This window comes from Artemia sp. Qi Xiang Cuo, chromosome 3 (genome assembly GCF_049724085.1).
Source record: "Artemia sp. Qi Xiang Cuo chromosome 3, ASM4972408v1, whole genome shotgun sequence".
In the NCBI taxonomy this organism is placed as follows: domain Eukaryota; kingdom Metazoa; phylum Arthropoda; class Branchiopoda; order Anostraca; family Artemiidae; genus Artemia; species Artemia sp. Qi Xiang Cuo.
In genome coordinates, this window is record NC_142796.1 from 61,953,115 (window position 1) to 61,976,925 (window position 23,811).

Genomic DNA, 23,811 nt, shown 5'->3' on the forward strand with positions numbered 1-23,811 from the left:
TATCTCAAAATTTTGATTGGATGCGTTTGGGGAAATGGTGGGAGTGAGAAGTGGGTTACTTGCCATCCAATCACTTTCGACTATTAAAAAGGGCACTAGCCGTTTCAATTTCCAATCGAATGAGTCCTTTTTGAAGTTTCTATGACAATGCTTTCTATAAGAAAAAAACCTTATATGTCCCCAGGTCATAACTTACAACTCTTGTCCAGGGCTGTGGGGGGAGTGTCATCCTCAAAAATATAATTTCCGGACTTTTTAACTACGTCGAACAAAATGGCTATTTCAAAATTTTGATTGGATGTATTTAGGGAAATGGTGGGCGTGAGAAGGGCGTTAGCTGCCATCTAATCATTTCTGAATATTAAAAATGGCACTAGCCATTTCAATTTCCATTCGAATGAGCCCTTTTTGAAGTTTCTACGACAAAGCTTTCTATAGAAACCTTATATGCCCCCCGGCATAACTTACAACCCTTGCTCTGAGGGCTGTGGGGGAGTGTCCTCCTCAAAAACATGATTTCTATCAGGAAATCAACTATGCTGAACAAAATAGCTATCTCAAAATTTTGATTGAATGTGTTTAGGGAAATGGTGGGCGTGGAAGGGGTGTTAGTTGCCTTCCAATCACTTTCGACTATTAAAAAGGGCACTATCCATTCCAATTTCCCATCGAATGAGCCCTTTTTCAAGTTTCTACAACAACTCCTTCGATACGAAGTGCCCTGGTCTACAAAAAAAAAAAAAAAAAAAAAAAAAATGTGCCAACGTCGTTCTTTACTTAGGCAGCGCGATTGTGCTGCCTATGATGTATCGCAAGAACGAACTTTAGTACAAAAAATGGACCCCATATATAGTATTTTGATCAGCTCATCAAGAATTATTGACCAACATTAAACAAAATGTACATACGTCTGGGTTCAAAAGTAGATTTTTTGCCGCGGACCAACTTTCTAATATCACTACTTTACAAAGATCAAACAGAAAGCACCAATTTCTTTGGTGATTGGGCCAGGTAACCGTTACGAGTTGCAAGCACTTTTTGATTCTAGTCCAACTTCAAACTGAAGCTGGTGCTTGCCTGTTAGAACGGAGCTTTCCAGTTGAAAGCAGAAACATTGCTTAATGGAAAGAAAGCTAAGACACATACTCAAGCACTGTCTCACTTACTAGCGAAAACTATCCTTTTTGGACCAAGGGGAGAATTATACACAGCTTTCAAAAAGTAAGGTCATATTCATTAATCCAGCCTGAGGTAAAAACCACAGAGGTTTTTATCCCTTTTTAGTAACAAACTGAAATCGGTGGACTAAGAACAAAACAAGAGAAAAAAAACAGTGTTGTTCCTTCAACAAAATTGGAGTGGATATTAACGGAAATTCTTGGTCTTTTTCACATTTTAAAGGGCTTACCTTTTTTGCCAAAAATGTGCCAGAAAACGGGAATTACCGATATCCAGCTAATAGAGAAACCATGTGAAGGGGTTCACAGAATTGAAAAGGCCCGTTCAAAACGAGCATAAATCAATTCATGAAAATGTAGAAAGAGCACTCTCGAGTTTTGATGGTGTTGTTATGGGATTGGGCATTAACGTGTCTGACCTGGACAACGCGGATGACATCGGCGCTCTTGCTGCTGGTCTAGCAATTGCCCAAGCAATGTTAAATGAAATAGCACATTTCTCTCAGCTACTGGGTATGAAAATCAACACGGCCAAAACTATAGTCATGGACCTAAATATACAGTCAGTTTATCAGCTTGTGCTTTACGGACAATAATTAGAAAGTCGACAGCTGCACCTATCTTGGCTCAATAATAGACCCTCGTGGAGGGGTTGACCTTGACGTACAGAACAGAATCAACAAAGCCCAAGCCATCTTCTTAAAACTCCGCCGCCATTTGTGGATCCGGCGGGAGATCAGCATGAGGACAAAAATTTATGTCTATAAAGCGGCTGTTAGATCTGTTCTCTTCTATGCAGTCGAAACTTGGCCACTGAATGAGCTTCACCCCCATGATTTGGAAATCTTTGACCACCGCTGTCTACGAAAAATCCTAAGGATTCGATACTCCGACAGAATCTCTAATGTTGATGTGCGCCACCGCTGCTGTAACATCGAACCCGCCTCCATGATTGTCAAACAGAGAAGACTGCGTTGGCTTAGTCATGTCCTTAGAAGACCCAATGACCGCATCATAAAGCAAGGGCTTCTAGCTGCCCCGTTACCAGATTGGCGTGGGTGACCTGGCCGTCAATTTAAGAATTGGTGGACAACTGCCAAAAACGACCTTGACCCCATTTGTGGATTTCGAAAGTTTGGCAGAAAGTGGGAAAGCTGCTGGCTCCGGTTTTCTGAAGAGCTGGCCCAAGATCACGAAAATGGGAGTCAATCATATGTAGTCTTCTAGATGCCGGGTGAGGCGACCGTGTCTGATCCCGCAACAAGTACAAGTAAGCAAACACCAGGGGCATCCCAAAGGAGTGAAGGGGAAGCGTCATCTAAAGGAAGGGTATGTGTAGGTACGAGGATTTAGCGCAACACCAAAGAGTATGGGTAACTTACAAATGGAATCTAGCGCCAGCGTCGACAAAAAATCTCACCGCCAGCTAGTGTTTGACAATGCTTACCTTTTTTCAGTGTAATAAGAATAATTAATTTAATTCGTATAGGTGGTAAAATTAGTAAAGTAATGAGATTCTGATTTCAGTTCCTGACGGAAAAACGATTACAAAGCTTAAAAAATGCTAGGCGTTACCAAACCCTCGATGGCGTTTTTTTTACTGACACTAGTGCCAGTTTCCACTCTTACAAGCTACCCATATTCTTTGGATAAAACCTTGACATTAAAGAACTAGTCATACCATAAAATTCACGTTTTCATGTGTCAAAGCACAAATGACAATACGTTATTCCCTTTTTCAAGCTTATTTTGCGTGTCTATCGAAGTATCAATACAAACTGAAAAGCTTCAGATTTATCTATCCTGGCAAATACTCCCGCTCTCCCTACCGATAATCGAAAACACTTTTGTCAAACTACAGCAATAAGAAATGAATATTTATTTATTTATTTAAGATAAGCACAAATTCACAGTAGTTTGCATACACAGTACCCAAAATGTAAAATGCAAAAATGTCTCACAATTGACAAGAATCAGTGCAAGAACTTATTGTTTAAAGAAATTGTTATCCATGACACAATTACTTTCTAGTCCTTCTTTCCATTTCATAAAAGAAACCATATTAGAAAAAATTAAGGAAACTCGCTAGATCCAAATTTAAAACAAGTGCCACGATTAAGAACTTAGGTGAACATTATATGGATGATAGTAGTTTTTTTTCTATCTAGCCTATATTATTTTAGACACTAACAAAATTATTTCTACCTTAGACACAGATTACAACACATTCCTGGTCAGTAAATGTCTTCCTTTTTTCGAGGGGGGGGGGAGGACCTCAGTTTTATACTCTTTTCACCTGGGGCTGTCTATCAGAAACAGGTGAGGGAAAAAAGCCAGACAGGTGTACACGATATTTTCGAGGAGAGGGAGAGAGAGAGAGAGAGAGAGAGAGAGAGAGAGAGAGAGAGAGAGAGAGAGAGAGAAAGGGGGGCAGGCAATAGTAGAACAACATTTTTTATAATTTAAAGTGCCCAAAAATTCCGGAAAACTTGAAGTTTTTGGCGGCGTCTTCTAAGTTCCTGGGGAGAACCCCTTTCTGTGTAAAAGCTTTTTTTGTAATTTACTTTAGAAATACTTACTATTATGGCGAGTAGGAAGCAACTGAAGTTTACACTTCGGCTGATTTCTTCTTAGATTATCAAAATCTTCTAAGTAACAAAGATCCATCTTAAAGGCAATCCTAGTAAAGCAAGCATTTTGAGACGCCTTAAAAAAAAAAAAAAAAAAAAAAAAAAAAAACGGTCTTATGAGGGACAATCCCTGTGTGTAGGTATCTATAGAGATTTTTTTTTTTAGGAATACTTGCTATAATGGTGACTAATGTATGACTGAATTTCTACTACGTTCCCAGATTTCTAAGAGCTTATCAGATACAGAGATTCATTTTAAGAGCAAACAAATACAGCTACATATTGTAATTAAAACAGTATTCACCTTTTCAAGGCTTCCAAAATTTTTTATTCTCTTTGGCGTCTTGGCCAATTAACCAGAAGCTTTTTGAGAAACATTTAAAAGATTGTGCACAAATCGCATTTCAGCAACATGAGCCCCTCCTTTTCTCACCAGCATAACTATTTACATAGCTTTTAAAATTAGTTAACGTTAAATTTTACGGGTTTTCCCTGCAAATCAATCTTTCCCTTAATTGAAAATATTTGCAATTGCTGATGACGATGAGAAAATAATAATACTATTTCAAGCTAATCCACTAATGGTCTTGACCTCATCTCTAGGGTTAAATGCAGGTACGGAAAAAAGTTGCTGGTGGGAGAATATATCTGATCTAAAAGTCCACCAGTTTATCCCAATTTTGAACAAGACAAAAATTTGCGTCCTTTCTTCCTTAGTCTTATTCATGATTCATTTCGAGTAAAAAAAAAAAATATTTCGATTAATTATAAGGCAAGACTATCTAATTAACAAAGCTATATATATTAAAAAAAAACGACTCGATTAATCCTTAGACGAGACTACATTATATACTTGGCTATTTCAAAAAAAGAGAAAAGAACACATTTAGCCTGTCACAAATGGGTAACGTCTGTTTTTATCACTGAGTCACCACGAAAATTTTTTAAAAAAAAAAAAGCTGAGTTAAATTTGTCCTTGTAGAATCCGCGAATTGACTTTAACCTAAAAGCTTTACATTTCTTCCTGTGATCTTCTGACGCAGCGTGCCACCTTCTTCCTGAATTCTGTATAGTTTTCGCGCCATTCTTTCTGAAAGAAAAATTTATGAGAAAGCTAAAAAAAGAAAATAGACAGATCAAGTACCGTTTTAAGTCCTTTTCTTTGACGATCAAAAAGTAAAAAAATCCATGAAAATGGGCATCAACCTTAAAAAGTAAATGGTATACTGATATGAGAGGAAATTGTAAAAAAAAAGAAAAAAGAAAAAAAAGTTGAATGAATAGTCAGGGTCTGAGCGAGTGGATGGAAGTGACAAAACTGCTTTTTGTTTTTGCTAGAGTATATATATATATATATATATATATATATATATATATATATATATATATATATATATATATATATATAAATATATATATATATATATATACTGAGGGGCAAACAGGGGCCGGGTAAGAGAAGTAGCCGGAGATTTTTTTCGGTTTGAAACTGGAGTATATGATGTAGGGCAATAAAGCACGACTATCGCTTTCTTACTTAACCACAGCAACAACCAATTAGTACTATGATAGATCCCATTTTTTAATGACGAATTTAGTATTTTGATTACATTTCCGAAATCTCCTAAGTATATAAACCTTGGCCCAAGAACTAGCCTGAAACAAGTCCTACAATCCGAATTAAAGGATGGGGGAGTGGAGGGTGGTTTCCTCAAATATTCTAGTAAGAACATGCACCAGAAGTTGTCGAATCCAGCATGTAGCACTAGTCACTTTTCCGTACATAGCTACTACACTATTCATGGTTGCAGCTACCCGTAGTAACCAAAAATTTAAAAACAATTTTTGGAAAAAATATTCAGTGACAAAAAATTGCAATTTAAATCTGACTTCGATGATAACTATTAATGGCAAAAGTTTATTGCAAAGACAAATTTATGATGATTTTGAAAAATAGCCTGAAATCTTCAAAGTTGGTGCCCGATCAAGCAAAATATGGCACATTGAAATCGCTATGGTCCCATACACGAAAGTTACAGCCCCCACCTTGAAACACAAGGGAAATCTCTTTTTTTTTGCATTGGTAGCACTGATGTTTCCTCTTTTTTTCTTTCTTTTTTTTCGTCACCACTAGCGAGGCACTGGAACATCATAAAGAGGTGTTTAAGGACTCGTTTGAAAGGAAATTGGTATATCTAGTGCCTTTTGTAAGGATTAAAGACACAATATTAAAATAAAATGCAATTTTTGACAATTACCAAAACGGAAAATATTTTGGGGTGGATTGTTTCTTGCCTTACTTATTTCCAGCTTAGGAAAGTTTTAGGTATACACTCCTGTTTCGCGGCTACGGCGTCCGCCACAACCTAGTAAAGAACTACATGTAGCCCATGATAACTAAAAGTTTTTCAAAAAACTAGGAGTAGGGAAAGTATTAAAGTATTATTCGAAAGAGTAATTATGAACATTGGTACCAAAAGTTCTCTAGTACTGAACTCCAAAAATCAACTTATTAAGTAAACTGTGATGAGAGAAAGGGGAAACAGATACCTTAGATCATGCTGAGGAGACTATATCTGCTGCTTACTTTCTAGTAGTCGAATTAGCGGCTTTAATTAGTGTTAGCATCATATTTGGTTACCACAGAGGTATTACTATTATAGCACCGGTGGTAGATAATTAGGAGTACAGGCAGTATTATCCTAGAGAGTAATTAACTGAATAGATGGCAATTGAGTAGAATGCTCACTTAGTTTCAATCGTTGATTGACACCCATGGCAAGGTATCTTTTCAATAAGCTTACCATAGTTCATTCCTTCAATTTGATTTTCTTCTAAAGATCACAATCTGCTCAATACGACATATGCTTGACCTTTTCCGAAAATCTCTCCCAAATGGATAACTGCTCTATCGACTGTTTATCCTTACATTTTATGCCCTGAGCATGTCCAATAGAGAATTAAGAAAGTAAATAGAATTTTATTGCCCATCCTATTGCACAAAAGCACACAACTGACGAAACAAACAACAGGAAAACACAACGAATATAAAATCAACACTTCACCAACGAGGAGCCCATATAAATACGTTCAGGAAAGTAGAATCAAAATTTAGCCGCTTTTTAAACGACTCAGTTCTGCTTCAAATAGAATCTAAGGGGCTAGTGAATCCATATCTGGTCAATACAGTGGTGTTGCTAGTCCAAATCGACAGCCAAAGTAGATAGTTCGCATATTTTTAAAAACAATTTCTAATATCAGTAATGTCACTTCGAGTGAAAAGCTACTAAAAAGGCGAAACAGCAAGCAAATGCGGGACTACAAAAGCATTGTTAATAGATCCTAGGATACAGCAACTAAACTTAAATTTCATAGTAACTAACAGGCCATAAGCTTTCCTAGTAGTATTTACAAAAAAATCTTTTAACAGAGTTTGGGTTGCATGCACATTTTTTCCAATCGGCACTCTAAGATAAGTAGAGCGATCTAATTTTGGTTCAAATAAACAATTTCCCATTTTTAATGGGTTCTGAAACATTTTCCTCTTGTTTTAAGTCTACTTTTCTAAAATATAATTCAGTATATGGATAAAACTGAGCCTAAGCTACCGAATGGTAGAGAAGCTGACAGCGAAAATAACATTAAAAACTTGCATAGCCAAGCATAAACCGTAAGAGTTAAAAACCCTTGGAACAACAAAAGCAATATAATTGAGTTAATTCTGCAACTCTAGTTAAGCAACCAACATATAGAACCCTCACATATCAGTTTGTATAATTTATCTATCATTATTTTTCCTTGATATCTTTTTTCCAAGTTTCTAAATGTTTTAAGTTAATATTACCAGGTGTCAGGGATCTGAGGCAAATAGATTAATTTTCTTCGTGTTGTGAATTGGTTAGCATAAATAAAAATTAATATCTCTTACAGGACTATTCATTAAGACATGTTCAACTTGCAACACATCTTGAGGAACGACTTACTGGTGTAACTAGAGGTAACAATGAATTATTAGCCCTGTAGAAAGCATGAAGGAAGAAGAAATTTCGGTACTTACTGCAGCATCTACATTAGCTGGACTCTGATCATTTGGATCTGCCAGCATTGAGATCACAGAAACAAGAATTGTTTCAACCGTGTGAACAGGGAGCCACCTTTCTGAAGCCTTCTCATACCCATACTTATCCTCACCTGGCTCATGCAAAATTGAAATACACACCTCGCCATTCTTCTCAACTATAAAAAAGTCGTTTATTAATAAGTAATGACTAAATTGAACTACCTAATCGACTATTATATGCTACCCTTTAGGGGCCAACAAGCTTGAGCAGAATTAATAATAGATATTGTATTATAAATTTTTTCAAAAAAAAAGAAAATTAAAGACATTTTAAAATTGTACCTCCCCAAATAATTCTTACAACCAGGGCTGTGGAGTCTGTTATAAGTTATAACCGACACCGACTCCAGACATTTTCAATATACCGACTCCATTCAGCAAAATTTTACTAAAACTCCGACTCCACAGCCCTGCTTACAACAAACTTTTTACTAAAATAAAAAAAAGTTAACCATAATTCTTATGGCCAGTGATAGGTATTCCAGAAAAGTAACGAGTCTAGCAACACTATAAGCGATCTAGTAACGAGGCACTATCGTATTTTATAGAACACATGAATCATTCCATGACTCATAGCTCAGTACATAGCTCATACCTGCCCATAACTCAGTGCAAGCTTCAACTCCAGTTAGGTTAGCTTTATGACTGCTATTAGCAATGTTGTGTTTTAGTTTTGCGTCACGCAAAATTGAACAGCAGAGTTTGGAGCAATGTTGTACTCACATACTTCATATTTTTTGGCACTTTTGACATAACAATAAGTTATCAAACTTATCATAAATGGGTACAATGAGCAATCACAATATTCAGCATATCAATAATACTCCTTGGTTTAACACAGTTATTGAAAAAATATATTTTTGCAATAGCATTCCTTATTAAGAGCATACCTTGCGTATAAATAAGAGATAATCAGATTGGGAACTTGAGCCCCCCCCCCCCGAAGAACATGACTATAAAAAAAATTGTTTGGCAATATTCAGAAAAAATTATATTGTTTTTGGACAAAATTTCAAATATTTGCTTCATCCCCTGAGAAGTTTTTGCAATTACTTATGAGCAGTAGAAAACAATCAACAACTAGCTAGTTACTTAAAAAATAGAAGTTACTTCTGCACTACCTATTAGATGCACACATAAACATAGTTACACACAGATACAATCCTAAAAAGGAGAGAGGGTATCAAGAAAAAGAAAAAAGTACATTTTTGGCCAATAAAATCTTCAAGAAAGGACACTTTTAGGCTGTGGATTTCAATGCTTCCTCAGAGATAAGGGGTAGAATCTTTGGAAAAGCACTGAAGGGGATCCTCCAGATGTCATCTAAATTCTGACACTATTAGACTATCAGTCATCAAATTTAAAATAAGTTTTGATATTCTTGTATGATTAATGCCATTATTGATTTTTTATTATATATTTTTACAGATTTTTTTTTGAATACAGAAATGGTTTATATTATTGTAAAAGCCTGATAGAAAAACAATTTAGCTTGACTCTTTTTCTGTCTAAAAAAAAAAAAAACTAAAAGGAAAATAAGAATGAAGAAAGAGAGAAAAAAGGTGAACAGCAATGTTAGGTTAAGAAATCGTTCTTCATATAATTTTACTTGGAAATTCAAAGATCCGCCCATCTGACCAACTTCTTCTTCTATTTAACAGCAGGCGGGCTTTTCAGTAACACTATTTAGCCCTTTTCCTTTTGCTTCACTCTGTGGGCTACAGAGCTAACCAAGAGCGACCAAGTGCGACCAAGTCGATTATATAGGCATTCTTCTTCTTCTTCTTCTAATTCACAGCAGGCGGGCTATTCAGTTGGTACTATTTAGCTCTTTTCTTTTTGCTTCACTCTGTGGGCTACAGAGCTACTGTCTTGGTTGTCTCTTATTTATTAGATGTTCTCAGATATCTTTCAGTAGATCTTTTGACTCAAGGAGTTCAAATATAAGATGATAGCTATCGATTTCTGTGCTCTGTTTGCAGGTATAGTTGGCTAGGCTCTTGGCTGATAGTGAGATTTTGTGGTGTTTGAAGCATTTTAACAGTTTACAAAGCAAGGTATGTTGTGCAGACGTCAGCATATTGCATTCAAATAGACAATGGTCAATTGTTTCATTATTCATATTACAATGCCTGCAATGAGGGGACAGGGGAATTGAACCACTTGAATTAAAAAACTAATATGAGAATGCAAGGAAATTTAGTCCATTTGTTCCAGAACGAATTCTATGATAAATTTTAGATAGATACTTATTGGGAAAGGGGGAAAGGATAGGATTAATCTTATTAAAATTAATATCTGATAGCCTCCATCGGTAAATATCTCTAATTGGGATTGGTCTCCCACTTGGCTGGTCAATATTTATAGCATTTTTTGCTATTTCATCAACCTGATGATTACCACTTATGCCAGAGTGGCTAGGAATGTACTGAAAATAAGTTTTTATGCCACTTGAAGCAACATTATCTATAATACTGAGACAATGATAAGTGTCAATGTCCAACTTATATTGAGGAGCTGAGGCCAGCAACTCAAGGCTTGATAGAGAGCCGGAATATACGATAATATTATTTGAATTTTCAATCAAAGGTTGGTTTTCCTTAAGGTGTTCTATTGCCATGATAATGGCATTTAAATCAGCCGACATTATAGATAAATTATTAAATAATCTCTCGCCCATTGTAATTTTCAGGTGAGGAAGGAAAACACCACTTGCAACCTTCTCATTCATTTTTGACCCATCAACAAATATTTGGAAGTGATTTTTATAGGTAATTGTATCAAGTTCTGCAAATTTTTTCTGGACAAAAGCAATGGGGGTTAAATCTTTATTCCACTTTGGGAAGTCATTATTTATTATGGGACTTGACCAATTCCATGGGGGAAATCGGGGGAAAGTGGGTGCAATAGACTTTGCTGGTATGGGGAACTTCTTCTGAATATTGGCATACTCATCTGCAATGCCTCTATACATGGCTGGATTTCTTAACCAATTATGTAGTGTGTGTGTGAGCTATTTGATTCAATTTTTGTAAGGTGTTTTGTCAAGAGAAAGCTACGTCTCTCCCTTATTGTTGTTAATCCACTCTCCATAAGCAGAAACTTGGTGCTTGTGGGTTTCCTACGACCAGATATGAGACGTATTAATCATTTTGTGTTTTAATTTTTTGCATCTGGGTCTTTGCACATGCACCATAGACGACGAGCTCATAATCAATATGGGGTCTTATATTTGATTTATACAACTGGTGTAAGGTTTTCTCCTTACAGCCCCAGGGTGTGGAAAGAAGTCTTTTTAGTATATTTGTTCTTCTATAGCATTTTTTTATTGTGTTTGAAATGTGGAGGTGGAAATTAAGTTTTTGGTCAAGCATGAGACCTAGGTAATTAATATGATTATCTTCTGGAATAGTTGTTTTATTTAGAGTTAGTTTTGCATTAACATGGTTTTGCTTTCGGTGAAATTGGATTATTTTTGACTTGGTGGGTGCACTGGGTAAATCTGAATGTTGACAGAATTTTTCCAACTGGAAAAGTGACTTTTGCAGATTGGACTGTGCTATCTGAAAGGTGTTGCCAGATGACCATAGCACTAGATCATCAGCATATTTTAGATTCGTGTGGGGTATGCTCACATCCCAGAGATATAGGGCAAATAGGAGGCATCTGAGAACTGCTCCTTGAGGAAGGCCTTTTACTGTTTTTTGTTGGTACGAATAGGCTGAACCAACACGAATGATGATACTTCTCATTTCTGTAAAGGAATTTATAGAAGATACTAGCTTAGGGGGTATTCCAAGGTTTGCAAGTTTGTTTAAAAGGATTTGGTGGTTCACATTGTCATATGCCCCTTCAAAATCTAGGAAAGCTGCAACTAGGACATTATTTTTTGAGAAAGATTCATTTATTGCATTTGTTAACAAAATGAAAGCATCTGTTGAGGAGTGGTGTTTCCTGAATCCAGTTTAAGTGTGAGGGATCATATTATTTTTTTCAACAAACCAGAGGAGTCTGTGATAGATCATTTTCTCCATTATTTTCCCCATCACAGGAGTAATTATTATAGGCCTATAAGACTCAGGGTTATGTTTTGGTTTATTTTTCTTTAGGATTGGTAGGAGGGACGAACACTTCAATATATTGGGGAACATAGAAGATGCCCAAGCGTGATTATAACAAATTAGCAGTTCTTGTTTGTATGAAGGTGAGATTCTTTATCCATGTAGGGTGTATATTGTCATAGCTGCCGCTAGTTTTGGTCCTAATATGATGTATTGCATTATTCAATTCCTGGATTGAAAATGGATTAGTTATGTACTCGGATCCTGGGCGCGGTTGGTAACTTGGGTTCATAGGAATTGGGGACAGTTTGCTTTGATTATTTGATGTTAGCTTATTAACAACAAGAGTTGCAAATAGGTTAGCTTTTTCATTATCATTGTCATAATGGGTATTATTATGTATAAGCTCATACAGGAGTGGGTTGGGGAAGTCTTTTTCCCACAGATGTGGCTTATGACTTTATGTATAATTGGCTCATGTGTTTCTCTCGAGAGATTATTTTCAAAATTGTTCCAGTAATTATATTTAGCTTCTGTAATAGTCCTTTTTAGATTAGATTATGCTTGTAATTTTTTTAAATATGTCGTAAGTGATGTTTTTTTTTATGAAATATGTCCCAGCTGTCTTTTTTATTCTCAACTTATTTAGGCACTCATTTGTCCACCATCCTTTAGGAATGTTTTTAGTGAATATTTTCTTAGGTTTTGTCTTGGGGATATCATGGTTAGCTGTATTTATTAGTAAAGATGTCAAGGCTTCAGCATGTGTGTCAACTGTTGTGTTTGAAATGCATGAAATTTGGGTGAAACTTGTAATTTCATCATTTAGCTTATTTTGGAACATGACCAATTTGCTTTAGTGTTGATATATTTGGAGGTGTGAGATAGAGTTTCAGCAGGTTCATTTAGGGAGCAAACTATAGAAAAGTGGTCAGTACATAGACTATCAATTTTATTTATGTTAATTTTATTCAACAAATTTAATGACACAATTTGTAGGTCATTGTGGAGAATCTGCCACTTTTGGGGTTGAAATATGTATTCAGGTTTGGAGGGGTAGCAACAGCTAATTCATTATTATTTGAAGTCATATGCTCAATGAATTTACCAGCTTTATTTGCTGGTTTATTCCCCCACAAAAGGCTGTGGGCATTGAAATCTCCACAAATAATGATATTTTTTAAAATATTAGGATTATTTTTATAATTAAAGAAATCCATGGCATCTGTAGTTTGGCCATTAGGGCTATAAAAGCTTATTATGTAGGTTTTTAAATTATTCAGCCAAACACTGATACCAATTGCATCAACATCATTTGCAAAATCTGTAAAATTGATGCCAAAAAATTTTATATTATTTTTAACTAATAAAGCTACCCCACCTCCTTTTCTCTCTGAAGATCTATCCTTTCTGAGGATAGCATATCCCAGAAACTTAATTTGTTGATTTTGGGTTAAATAGGTTTCCTGGAAGCAAGCAATATTAATGGAATTATTATTCATAAAAGATATTAGTTCATTTAGCTTATTTTCTGTGAGTGATCTTACACTCCATTGGAGTATTGATATATGTTGTGTTGTTGATTTATTCTTCATATGACTGTGTCTCAATGTTCAGCTTTGTTAAAAGTAAAGCAAGATCTTTTTTTGCTTGAATGAGCATATCATCTGGGGTGTAGATTTTTGCCAATTCTGCAATGATTTTTGTTTTCTGTAGTTGATGTATGTTCATGGTCCGAACTGCATTACAGTTTAGAATGAATAAGCATATATTTGGGGATTGCATTTTTGGTTGTGCATCCTGTTTGTTGGTTAAGGGATTAATTCCTGGTAGTGTTTCTGGTTTGTTTCTTCTTGGGAGGAGGGCCAGGCTGACCTCATCTCACCAGAAAAGGAGGGTTGTTGACTTGGATTTCTTCTGATCCGGATGTGCGCCCGGGGGCTTAGCGGCGGGTGTTTTATCTGGGGTGCTTGAAGCATGGGGGGCGATTGACGTGGGGGTGTTGGTTGGTTTCTTTAATGGCTTTATTTGGTATTGTTGGGCAGCATTTGCTGCCTTTACTGCAAAGGGGTATGGGAAGGCCTTCTCTGTTGATATTTGGAGTGTTAGAGCTCTTTTCTTGTATGCAGGGCATAGTGATTTATTTGTAGATTCATGTGGGCCTTTGCAATTGATGCATGTAGGCTGAGTGTTGTTGCAAGTTGTCAGCTCTTTAGGATGGAAAGCTTTACAATTACTACACTCTCGGAGAATTTCATTGCATTTGTTTGTCGTGTGTCCAAGTTTGAGACATTTCTGACACTGGATAGGCTTAGGTTTTCATCCCTTGTGTGGTTTGATTTGCCCAAATGGGAATAATTTTTCTGGGATATTAATTTTTCCCTTCAGTGTGAATAAGAAGGATCTGCTAGTTTTCAGGCCATTAAAGTGAGGCTTGCCAAGCTGGATGACATCCTATACCGGGATTGTGTTTTAAATCCTATCTGATAGCCCTTCTTTTAATTCCTAAGTGAATATCTCTGGAAGACCATAATAAACTACTATATTTGTCGATGAGTGTCTTGGGTTCATGTTAGATGCAGTAATTCGGGTATCAGAAGGGATTTTAGGTTAATTATTGTGTCTGCTGATTTCTGATCTTCTACAGCTATTAGCAGAGATCCATCACGGTTAATATTAAGAGAGAACATTGATTTACGAATTTAAAAATTGCAACTCTTATTGCAGTGATCATTTTTATTTCAAAGGGGGTAGTAGGAGTGATTTTAAGGTAAATTCCTAAGTTTTCGGAGGGAGGATCTTGGGCAAGGAGAGGGGAAATGCTTTTGATTGGGGACATTTTTTTCCTTTTTTTAGAGCTTCTAGAGAGGACCTCTTGAAACCCATTATCATCATTTATGGTTACATTAGCCCCTACACTTATCATTGTCCTATTCTCCGAATTGGAGCTATCATTTGAACTTTGAGATAGTGTGCTTGACCAGCCAAGATGGGTATCTTTCACTATGGCACTTTCACTGGCATTTGAGGTGGGATCTGGGGGGACTTCTTTTTTGGAGGACTTCTAAACATTGCCTATTGGAAAAAGCTTTAAAAAAAGAAAAAAAAAACTAAAACAAGAAGGGATAATAGAATGATATCAAACCGTTTGCACTATACTATGGGGAGGAGAAACACCACAGTATAGCCCTGAGGATGAGTTGAGCAGGAATGGTTCGGTACAACTGCTGATTAGAAGCGATAATAATTCACAAGAAAATTTATTTTAAATTTCTTATAAAGTTGCTGCTGTGGCTGTGTGCCACAGCAGCAACATAAAATTCATATTCATATTAGAAATACAATTTCTCACACTTATCTCCCAACAGAACACACCAAACGCCGCATATCAGCTCCATATATTTCCATAGTCTCTGCTAAGCTTCAATTCAATCGCCATTATCTGGCAATGCTGTACCTCACTGTTGATCTCCCTCTCATCCTCTATATTTCAACCATCTGGAAGATTCTTACAGACGCTGATAAATTGAAAATCCACCCCACTTTCCTCATAAAACACCTACTGAGATATCCAATTTGGACACACAGTTCAAAGCTCATCAATAGTCTTCATATAGCAGATCCTACCATGACTGTTGCTAAACTTATTGGAAAACAACCAAAAGATTTCAAAACATGCTTAGAACCAACTCATTCTGCACTAGAATGAGTTTTGCTCTTTCGTTTTTTTTGTAGTGCTCCAATATTTTGTTTTTGTATGAAGACGGGTTTTCAATAAATACCAAAATACTTACTATTGGGATGCCAAACATCAGTGATAAACTTCATCTTTGGAGGTCGATGTGGATATTCTTTGGGGAAAAACAAATGAGCTTTGAAGAAACCGCCCTCACTGAAAGAAGAAAAAGGATGTGAACACAAAAACATAAAGTAAATTATCATAGGTTGCTGTGTGATAATAAATTATCACAAACAACCAGGCATAACAATATTGCATATTCATTAAGCTGCAGTATGAAGGCCAGAGAAGAAAAGAAACAGAGAAGGTCAAATAGCATTATTAGGTGTCTACAGTATTTTAATGTCTTTGGTAAATGCCTATTCACAATGAGATTTAACAAGTTATGAGATTTAGCTAGTACAAATTTGAGCCAATCAGAGAATTCTATGAAAAATCTGATAGACTCAAATTAGCACTAGCTGAATCTTAATATTAGTAAAATCTCATTATGATTGGGCCTTAAAATAGACAAGCCTAATCTGGATGGCAGCACATACTGGTTTACCATAACAGCTAATAATTTTTGCTTAGAGCATTCAAATGTCCAAGTCGACAAGTTCTAAATAGTTTTGAAGAAAACTTTGACCTGTTAAAGTACAGTTTCCATATATTTTTAGTTACAATTGATGTTGCAAGACCTATAGCCCAAATAAGGATTACACCCACAACAACTAATGTACAGAAAACAGTTCCCACATTCAAGATCCTACCTTTTTTTTAATTGGTTGAAACTCAATACAAGCTATAATTTTTATAGCTTAAATAGTAACAAGCGCATGCTAAAACATAGCTGTATGTAATGTAATTAACTTCATCTCTAAATGTACATTGCCTCTGTAGTACAAAATATAATCATAAATACACATAGGTACATCCCTTAGAGAGGGGAAGGGAGGGTTGAAAAAATACATTTGAGCACTAGAAGGTTATGCCCCATCTACCCTTCGCCCTGTGTGCAGGTAATGCTATTTTATTGTGCCATGTTAGATATATAATATTAGACATCGACTTTTGATAGGGTAAACAGTCACTTTCTGGACAAACTTCGTTTGATATTTGGAAGGAAACAGTAGAGCTGCTTGAATAAAAATTTGAGGAAGTAGCTCAGATAATAATTTCTGAAAATTTCCAGAAGTTTCCATCACAAAACCCTGTTACTTTTCTAAAAATTTACCTATCCACGGGCTGTAAAATGACTATTTACCACAGTACAAAAAAAAAACACATGTGCAAGAGAGAGGTAGTCTGGTTACTTAACATATTATTTGTTCAATCTTAACAGAAATTTTACTATTGGCATTATTAACTTTGAGTGGACCCAATATATGGTGAACCCAGTTGACTTTTTGCCATTATTTGAACGAAGTGCCAAGAAAAGGGCGTTGGAAACATTGTGCAAGTTTCTACCACTACATCTTATTTACAAGTGCGATTAACGAAGTTACTGTTTACTTAAGTGTTTTCATGTTGTTCAAATGTTCATGTTTTCTTTTTTCTCTCCTGTACTAGGCCTACTCTGCTTTTTCTTTTTTGTATGAGCAGGCACCAATTAGATTATTATTATTATTAATGAGCTAATTATTACAACTTGCCATATCTGGAAAACAACTAGATATCTATTTTTTTTTTATCAATTCCCTACCTAAAAAAACACTATTTACAACCATAGCAGCACACAGACTGGCGAGGGGTTTCTCTGAGACTGGTTTGAGGGAATACACCCAAAAGCAAAACCATGGAATAAAAATGCACTTTTTCATGTTTGGCCACCCCCTTTGATAAGGGGGTGGCCTTATCAAAGATAAAGTAAATTCCTCACTATAATTGTAAAAAAAAAAACAAAAAAAAAACACACACAATTCTTGGCAGTACAGACCAGTCCCCCAAAAAAGAGACAAACCAACAAACAAAAACTTATTCACCCCATCAAACTATATGTACATGAGGGCTTTCATGTTAGATGGTCAAATTAAATTTGGAAGAACATTTCAGAGCCTTACAAAAATTTTAAGTGCCAATTAAATCATGAAAAGAGATGATAACAATAGAATCCATTCATTCTTGGGAAAATTATTATACCCCTCAAAACCCTGAACAGGAAGGATATGTGGCCAAAGTACAAGACAAATTAGCTTCCTCCATTATTATAGCAAAGAGATTACACTTCATAATTTTTACTTCAAATTGTTCTGCATATACAAAATAGACATGCTTGTCTCTTGGGCAAAGGTGCTTATGGAAAATGTTAGATACCTATTTGAAAAAGTTAGCATAAAAAAAGCCCTGAAGAAAACTTTTTGACTGTCAAAATCTAAAATAAAATTGTAAACTGATTAGGTCATGTTTTATTGGTGAGATAATAGGCTGCAAAAAAACAGAAACCTGGACATCTTAAATGAGGTGAGAGGGTATCATCTAAAGATGATAAGAACTTAACAGGATACAGTAGAAAGAAAGATTTGAGTAAAGTACAAATAGGATATAATGGGGAAGGAACAGCAGTGGTTGCCTCAGGTGGCCTAGTGCTGCTATGACTTGTTAGTGGTATTAGAAAGACTAGCAACATATACATAGAAGCAACATTAAATTTTACGCCTTCAGACAATAAACAGATGAAATCCATAAAAAAGGAAAATCGTTTTGATAAACTGTTGAATTTTTATGAAGCATATATCAAACCAACTAGTGGGTGGTTTCCATATTCCAAAATAATACAAATTATAAAATAAACTTAGAAAAAATTAAAATCAATAAAGAGCTTAACAAGCAATTGTATCTTACTATAACGTATCAGGAGGGCCAATGATTAGTACCTCCCATCTGTAAATATCTTCATCATCAATTAATCCTGCAGAAAAGCCTTCTACTGGGTTTCTTTTTAATTCTGAAAAAAAGAAAACATTAATTTTCGTAGTTAAATACAATAATTTTAAAAGCATCTGTTTTAATTATAAAACAAAGAAAAATAAAAAGTGAAAATTTAGTGTATATTAAAGACTATTGAACTCAAAATTATTTGAGGAAGATCTAGCATGATTCATAAATTAATTCAAAGTAATTTCAGTTGACAGAAAGGAGGGTGTCCTTCAATACTTTGCTTAAGACTTTGAGGTTTTTTTTTAGTTAGAATTTTCTGGACATTCTTAAGGCTCTAACCAGAATTCAACCAGTAGCAGAAATCAACAGAATTACAAAAGCTGCCAACACTTTAGCAGCACATTTTGTGTTTTGGCAGCTTTTCTTTGAACAAAAAGTATTTTTATATGTAAAAATGGTATTTTCAGATAAAATCTACCAATAAATTTGAAAACTGCCAAGTAGCATTGCCACATTGCTACCCAACTTTTTGTCAAGCAGGTCTAGACATAAAATTTTCATCAGCCTATGTCAAAAGACTAGCATGTACCAAGAAAATCATTTAGGTAGAACAAAATCCACTACTGAAAGTTTCATTCTCCTGACCCAACTACTTTCCAAGATAGCAAAAATCCTCTGAACTAAATTGTAACTAGAAAGAAAGTTTAGATTTTGTTTTTGGGTGGAGATCAGGGGTATAAAAACCAAAATATTCCTTGGACATACTTTAGGCTATAAATTTAGATTTAAATTTTCATTAATCAATTTCAAAAGACTAGTATGACTAGGTGACCTGGAGGAGTGACATCTCTTGACGAAATTATAGCAAAGTAAACACAGCATTGCACTGGATCCAATTAATGGGTAAATGCTTGGAAGATTATTTGACTGCATTTCTGCTAATTTTTGTATTGGTTTCTATTTTTCCCCAAAGAATCCATAGCTTGGCTTGCTATTTGTATGCTGGAGAATACTTTTAACAACATATACCCTTTCAAAAATCTGGACACAAATAGCAGGCTATTGTTGAATTTAGTCTTATGCCTCCTCAAGTTGACTTGAAAATAAAACTTAATACACTTACCAAAAATTTGTATCGATGCTCTTTGACAACCTGGATACACTTACACCCTTTGGATTAAGTCAAATTGTAAGAGCAGAAGTAGTAATAGTAGCAGTCCTGAAAGTTTCAAATGAATACCCTCAGTTGTTCTTAGGATTTTGCTGAGATGTCTTATTGGCAACAAGCATACACCCAGTGTCTTTTGACTTACTTTTAAAGCATAATGCACAAATTGCATAACTGTGAGGGGGTTGACATACCCAATATCCTTAGAAATACAGTTACTGGACTGTTCAACTATGCTATACAAATAGCTATCTCAAAATTTCCATTTGATTTGGTTAGAAAATTAATGAGCTTGGGAAGAGAGCTGCTTGCCCTCCAATCACTTTTGACTCTTAAAAAGTGCAATAGAACTTCTAAATTCCAATCAGATTAGCTGCTTTAAAAGTTTCTATTATTTGAAAAAAACTATGTTTTCTAAAGAGTTAAAGAGGCTGAGTCACAAGTTCGAACCTTAAAACGTACAGGGACTAGGAGGTACAGTTGGGGGCTGCCACCCCCCAAACCCCCTGCTTTTGCAGCCTCTTTTGTTAAGGTTTTTATTTTGGGGGTCTTCCACCCCCCCCCCAACCCCAGCTTTTTCCCTTACAAAGAAATGCTTTGCAACACAAACGAAGTCTGCTGGAATTTTTTAACGTAAGAACATCCTATTGCATCTCTTTGATTAGAAACAGGACTGAGCCTGTTTGCTGGATTTTTTACAGGAGATTTTTCCCTAACTGATAACAAGCTATAATGTGATGAACTTGGTACGACCAACTGATTGCAGGCTACAGGAACTTTAAAAAGAGCTAATGAATTAAACTGAATATTTGATGAATAATGATATTAATTGCTTACTTATATTAATAATTGCTTACTTATATTATTTATATTAATTGTTACTGTAATTTTAATGTTTATTTCAATATTAAGTACAAAAGAAAATATTTGTCATAAAATTAGTTTTCAGTAAAGCACCAATGATGCAGTATGTTTTAGACTTTTACAGTGAGAGAAGGAGGTCACACCCAAACTCTTGTTTGTGGTGATTTTTGTTTGTTTCAAGCTTGATTTGCATATTCAATTTAAGTTTCACTTGTTTTAAGATTTATTTATTAATTTACATTAATATCTATTTTATGTTTGTTTGCATTGATTGTTTATATAATTACTGTTCGTTTTAAGGTTCATTTATACTTCAATAGGAAAATATTTTTTTTCGTTTTAAGCTTGATTTTCATATTAAATCTAAGCATTACTTGCTTTAAGATCTATTTATTCATTTATATTATTACTTGTTGTATGTTTTTGCTATGATTGTTTATTTAATTTCTGTTCGTTTTGGGTTTCATTTATTCTTTAATAGTAATTTCTGGTTGTTTGAATTTTACCTTAATTACCTTAATTTGCACTTCGGAGCAAATTAATGTCCATACTGGATCTGTTCTGCTCCTGGTCAATGATGGCAAAAATTCGTCACTGTGTTAAGGGCCCAGTGACATGCCATAGGAGAGGTCTGCTGGAGAGATGCAATTTAAGCCCACTCGGTAGCAGTGGCCACAAGATAGGTATGGCCTGTAAAGACCATTCTCAGTGGTATAGAGCTGACACTGCCGCACAACAGCAACTTTGGATCGGGTATGCAAGATGGTTGGGTATGACAAGCGGCATCAGCCTCCTAGCAAGACACTTATTATGATAAAGCTGACATCAGTCAGTAGAAGAGTGGGACGGACAGCCCCACTCATATTTCTATGGCTTGTTATTCCATTCCATGTCAAGTCTGGACTTGAAGGACACAGCCGTAGGTGCAGTTGCTATCTCAGCTTGAAGGCTATTCCAACCGTTGACAACACGCTTGGAGAAGAAGTGTTGCTGCGTTCGTGTTTTGACAGCTTATGTGAGTGTCCTCTTGTATGGTGCTGACTTGAATGTTTGGTAAAGAGGGGGTTATTTGGTTGTGCGTTATACTTGTAGGTCAGCATCATATCACCACAGTGGCGTCTAAAGACAAGTGTTGGCAGCTGCATGCGTTCCTGTCTCTTGTTGTATGGGAGATCTCATAGGCCAGCTATGCACTTCGTGGAACGTCTCTGAACTCCTTCAATTAGACTGGTATAATTCTTATAAGAAGGGGAGGTGAGACACGTACCAAAATTCAAAACGGGTCTAACTATAGCCTAATAGAGCCTTAGAAAGACTGTACGGGAGCGACTGGTTATGGTGCGTTTGAGGAGACCAAGGCTTGAATTTGCTTTTGAAACTGCTTGTTGCCAGTGGCTGTGGAACTTCAGTTGTTCATCTATCAGCACTCCTAGATCTCTTTCTTCGGGACTTGTCTTTAGTACTAAGCTAGCCAGTGAATTGGGATTGGACATGTTGTACTGGTGACAGGGGTTGTTGCTTCCAAAGTGAAGGACACTGCACTTTGATGTGTTGACTTAAAGTAGCCAGTCTTGTGCCCACGTTTGGATTTTATGAAGGTCACGCTGCAGACTTTTTTGGTTTGCAGGCCCAAACAGCTTGGAGTCATCAGAATAGAGAGTGATGTTGTTTTCTGTTCCGTTCATCATATTGTTGATGTATATAAGGAATAGGGTAGGGCCCAAAACAGTACCTTGGGAGACTCTGCTTACAACATCACATGGTTTGGAGAAGACCTTGTCACCATTAGTTGTGAAGATTCGAACCTGCTGACTCCGACCAGTCAGAAAGTCCATGACCCAATTGACCACGTCCAAGTGGGTACCTGCTGGTAAAAGTTTCAATCTGAGACGGTTGTGTGGTACCTTGTCGAAAGCCTTGGCTAGGTCCAGTAAAATCAGGTCCACAGGGATTCCTTTCTCCAGGTGATCTGTTATGGTGCTGTATGTCTCAAGGAGATTGGTCTCAACCAATTTTCCTGGCAGAAATCCGTGCTGGTCATGGGAAAGTATATTATTATTATGGAGATGTGTCAAAATATCAGCATTCACAATCCACTCAAGGGTTTTTGCCACTGCTGAGGTCAGACTGATGGGTCTGTAGTTTATGGCTTTGGTGTGGTCACCTTTCTTGAATATTGGGATGACATGGGTCAGCTTCCAGTCTTTGGGTACCTTTTTTGAGTCAAGCAACAGTTGGAAAATATTGCATAGTGGCTGTGCAATTTCTTTGGCAAGCTCCTTCAATAGTCTTGGGTGCAAGTTATCAGGACCGAGCGGACTACAAATACCTTTTAAAAGGTATTTGTATCAGCTGAGCTTAAATTTAAAATGGCCTTTACTTTTCTTTGAAAAACTTATTTTTTGGAAAGTTTTTTTTTAAATTAATTGCCAATATTAACCCTTTGTTGTAGAAAAAAACAGCATTGATAATTTCAGCTCTTTCAAGTGTTCATCATAAGGTTTGTCTCTCATCTTTATTACTGTCTTTGTAGCCCTCCTTTGCATCCCTTCCAGAAGCTGTACATAACTCTTGTATTCTGGCAATGCTATGCCCATTCCAAAACCAAGCACTGGTCTGACAAGGGCCTTGTACAATCTCATGAAAACATAGAGAGACCTACTGGATATAGTATTTTTTCAAGAGTGCTAGGACAGAGTAATTTCTAAGGACATAATTTAGAACTAAAAATAATATTATTATAGTATTTTCTTGGGGTTTTATATTTAGCCTAGGAATATATCTTGGTTAATTAGGGGTAAGAGGGCAAAATTGTCAGAAATATTGTTAATTTGAGAATCAAATGGTAACCTAGTTTACTATGCCTACACTTTGGTTATTATAATGTAACCTTCAGGAAAAGGCATGGTAAAAATCTAGTTTTACTACTTTTTGCTATCTTGGAAAGGGGTTATTTTAGGAAAATATAACTTTCAGTAATGAATCCAGGGCCAAAAACATATTTCAGGAAGGTATTGCCAAGCTTCCATGTTAACCCTCTTCTGATTTCTATGTCTTAGAGATTTGCCTACTTGACAAGTCTATACCAATTGAAGTTTTGACAAAACAACATTTTATGTTAATTTCCACTTATCACTTTCTTTTTCTCTGGTTCTAGTTCTGAAAATTCAATTCATTTTATTTGAGTAGAAT

At 35.9% G+C, this 23,811-nt stretch overlaps 2 protein-coding genes across 2 annotated transcripts; one reads left to right on the plus strand and one right to left on the minus strand.

Annotated features, from left to right (window-relative positions):
• Positions 1 to 1,919: 1,919 nt before the first annotated feature.
• On the plus strand, positions 1,920 to 2,240 carry LOC148954378 (uncharacterized). The gene has a single exon (XM_089086258.1). The coding sequence runs from the start codon at positions 1,920 to 1,922 to the stop codon at positions 2,238 to 2,240; it is 321 nt and encodes a 106-aa protein (XP_088942384.1).
• A 2,521-nt stretch (positions 2,241 to 4,761) lies between these two features.
• Ube2g1 (ubiquitin-conjugating enzyme E2G 1) lies at positions 4,762 to 18,654 on the minus strand. The gene is made up of 4 exons (XM_089086347.1): positions 18,552 to 18,654; positions 15,784 to 15,881; positions 7,866 to 8,044; positions 4,762 to 4,898 (listed from the first exon to the last, which is right to left on the minus strand). Exons 2-4 carry the CDS (start codon positions 15,815 to 15,817, stop codon positions 4,821 to 4,823), a joined length of 291 nt encoding a protein of 96 aa, XP_088942473.1. The 5' UTR covers positions 15,818 to 15,881; positions 18,552 to 18,654; the 3' UTR covers positions 4,762 to 4,820.
• Positions 18,655 to 23,811: the final 5,157 nt, after the last annotated feature.

Bases quoted from the DNA above. Each gene is read 5' to 3' on its own strand.
- LOC148954378 (XM_089086258.1), top strand. From the start codon at position 1,920: ATGAGGACAAAAATTTATGTCTATAAAGCGGCTGTTAGATCTGTTCTC.
- Ube2g1 (XM_089086347.1), bottom strand. From the start codon at position 15,817: ATGAAGTTTATCACTGATGTTTGGCATCCCAATA. The intron at 8,045-15,783 runs GTAAGTATTTTG...ACTTTTTTATAG, and splicing joins TGATGTTTGGCATCCCAATA to TTGAGAAGAATGGCGAGGTG. The intron at 4,899-7,865 runs GTAAGTACCGAA...TTTTTCTTTCAG, and splicing joins CAGCTAATGTAGATGCTGCA to AAAGAATGGCGCGAAAACTA.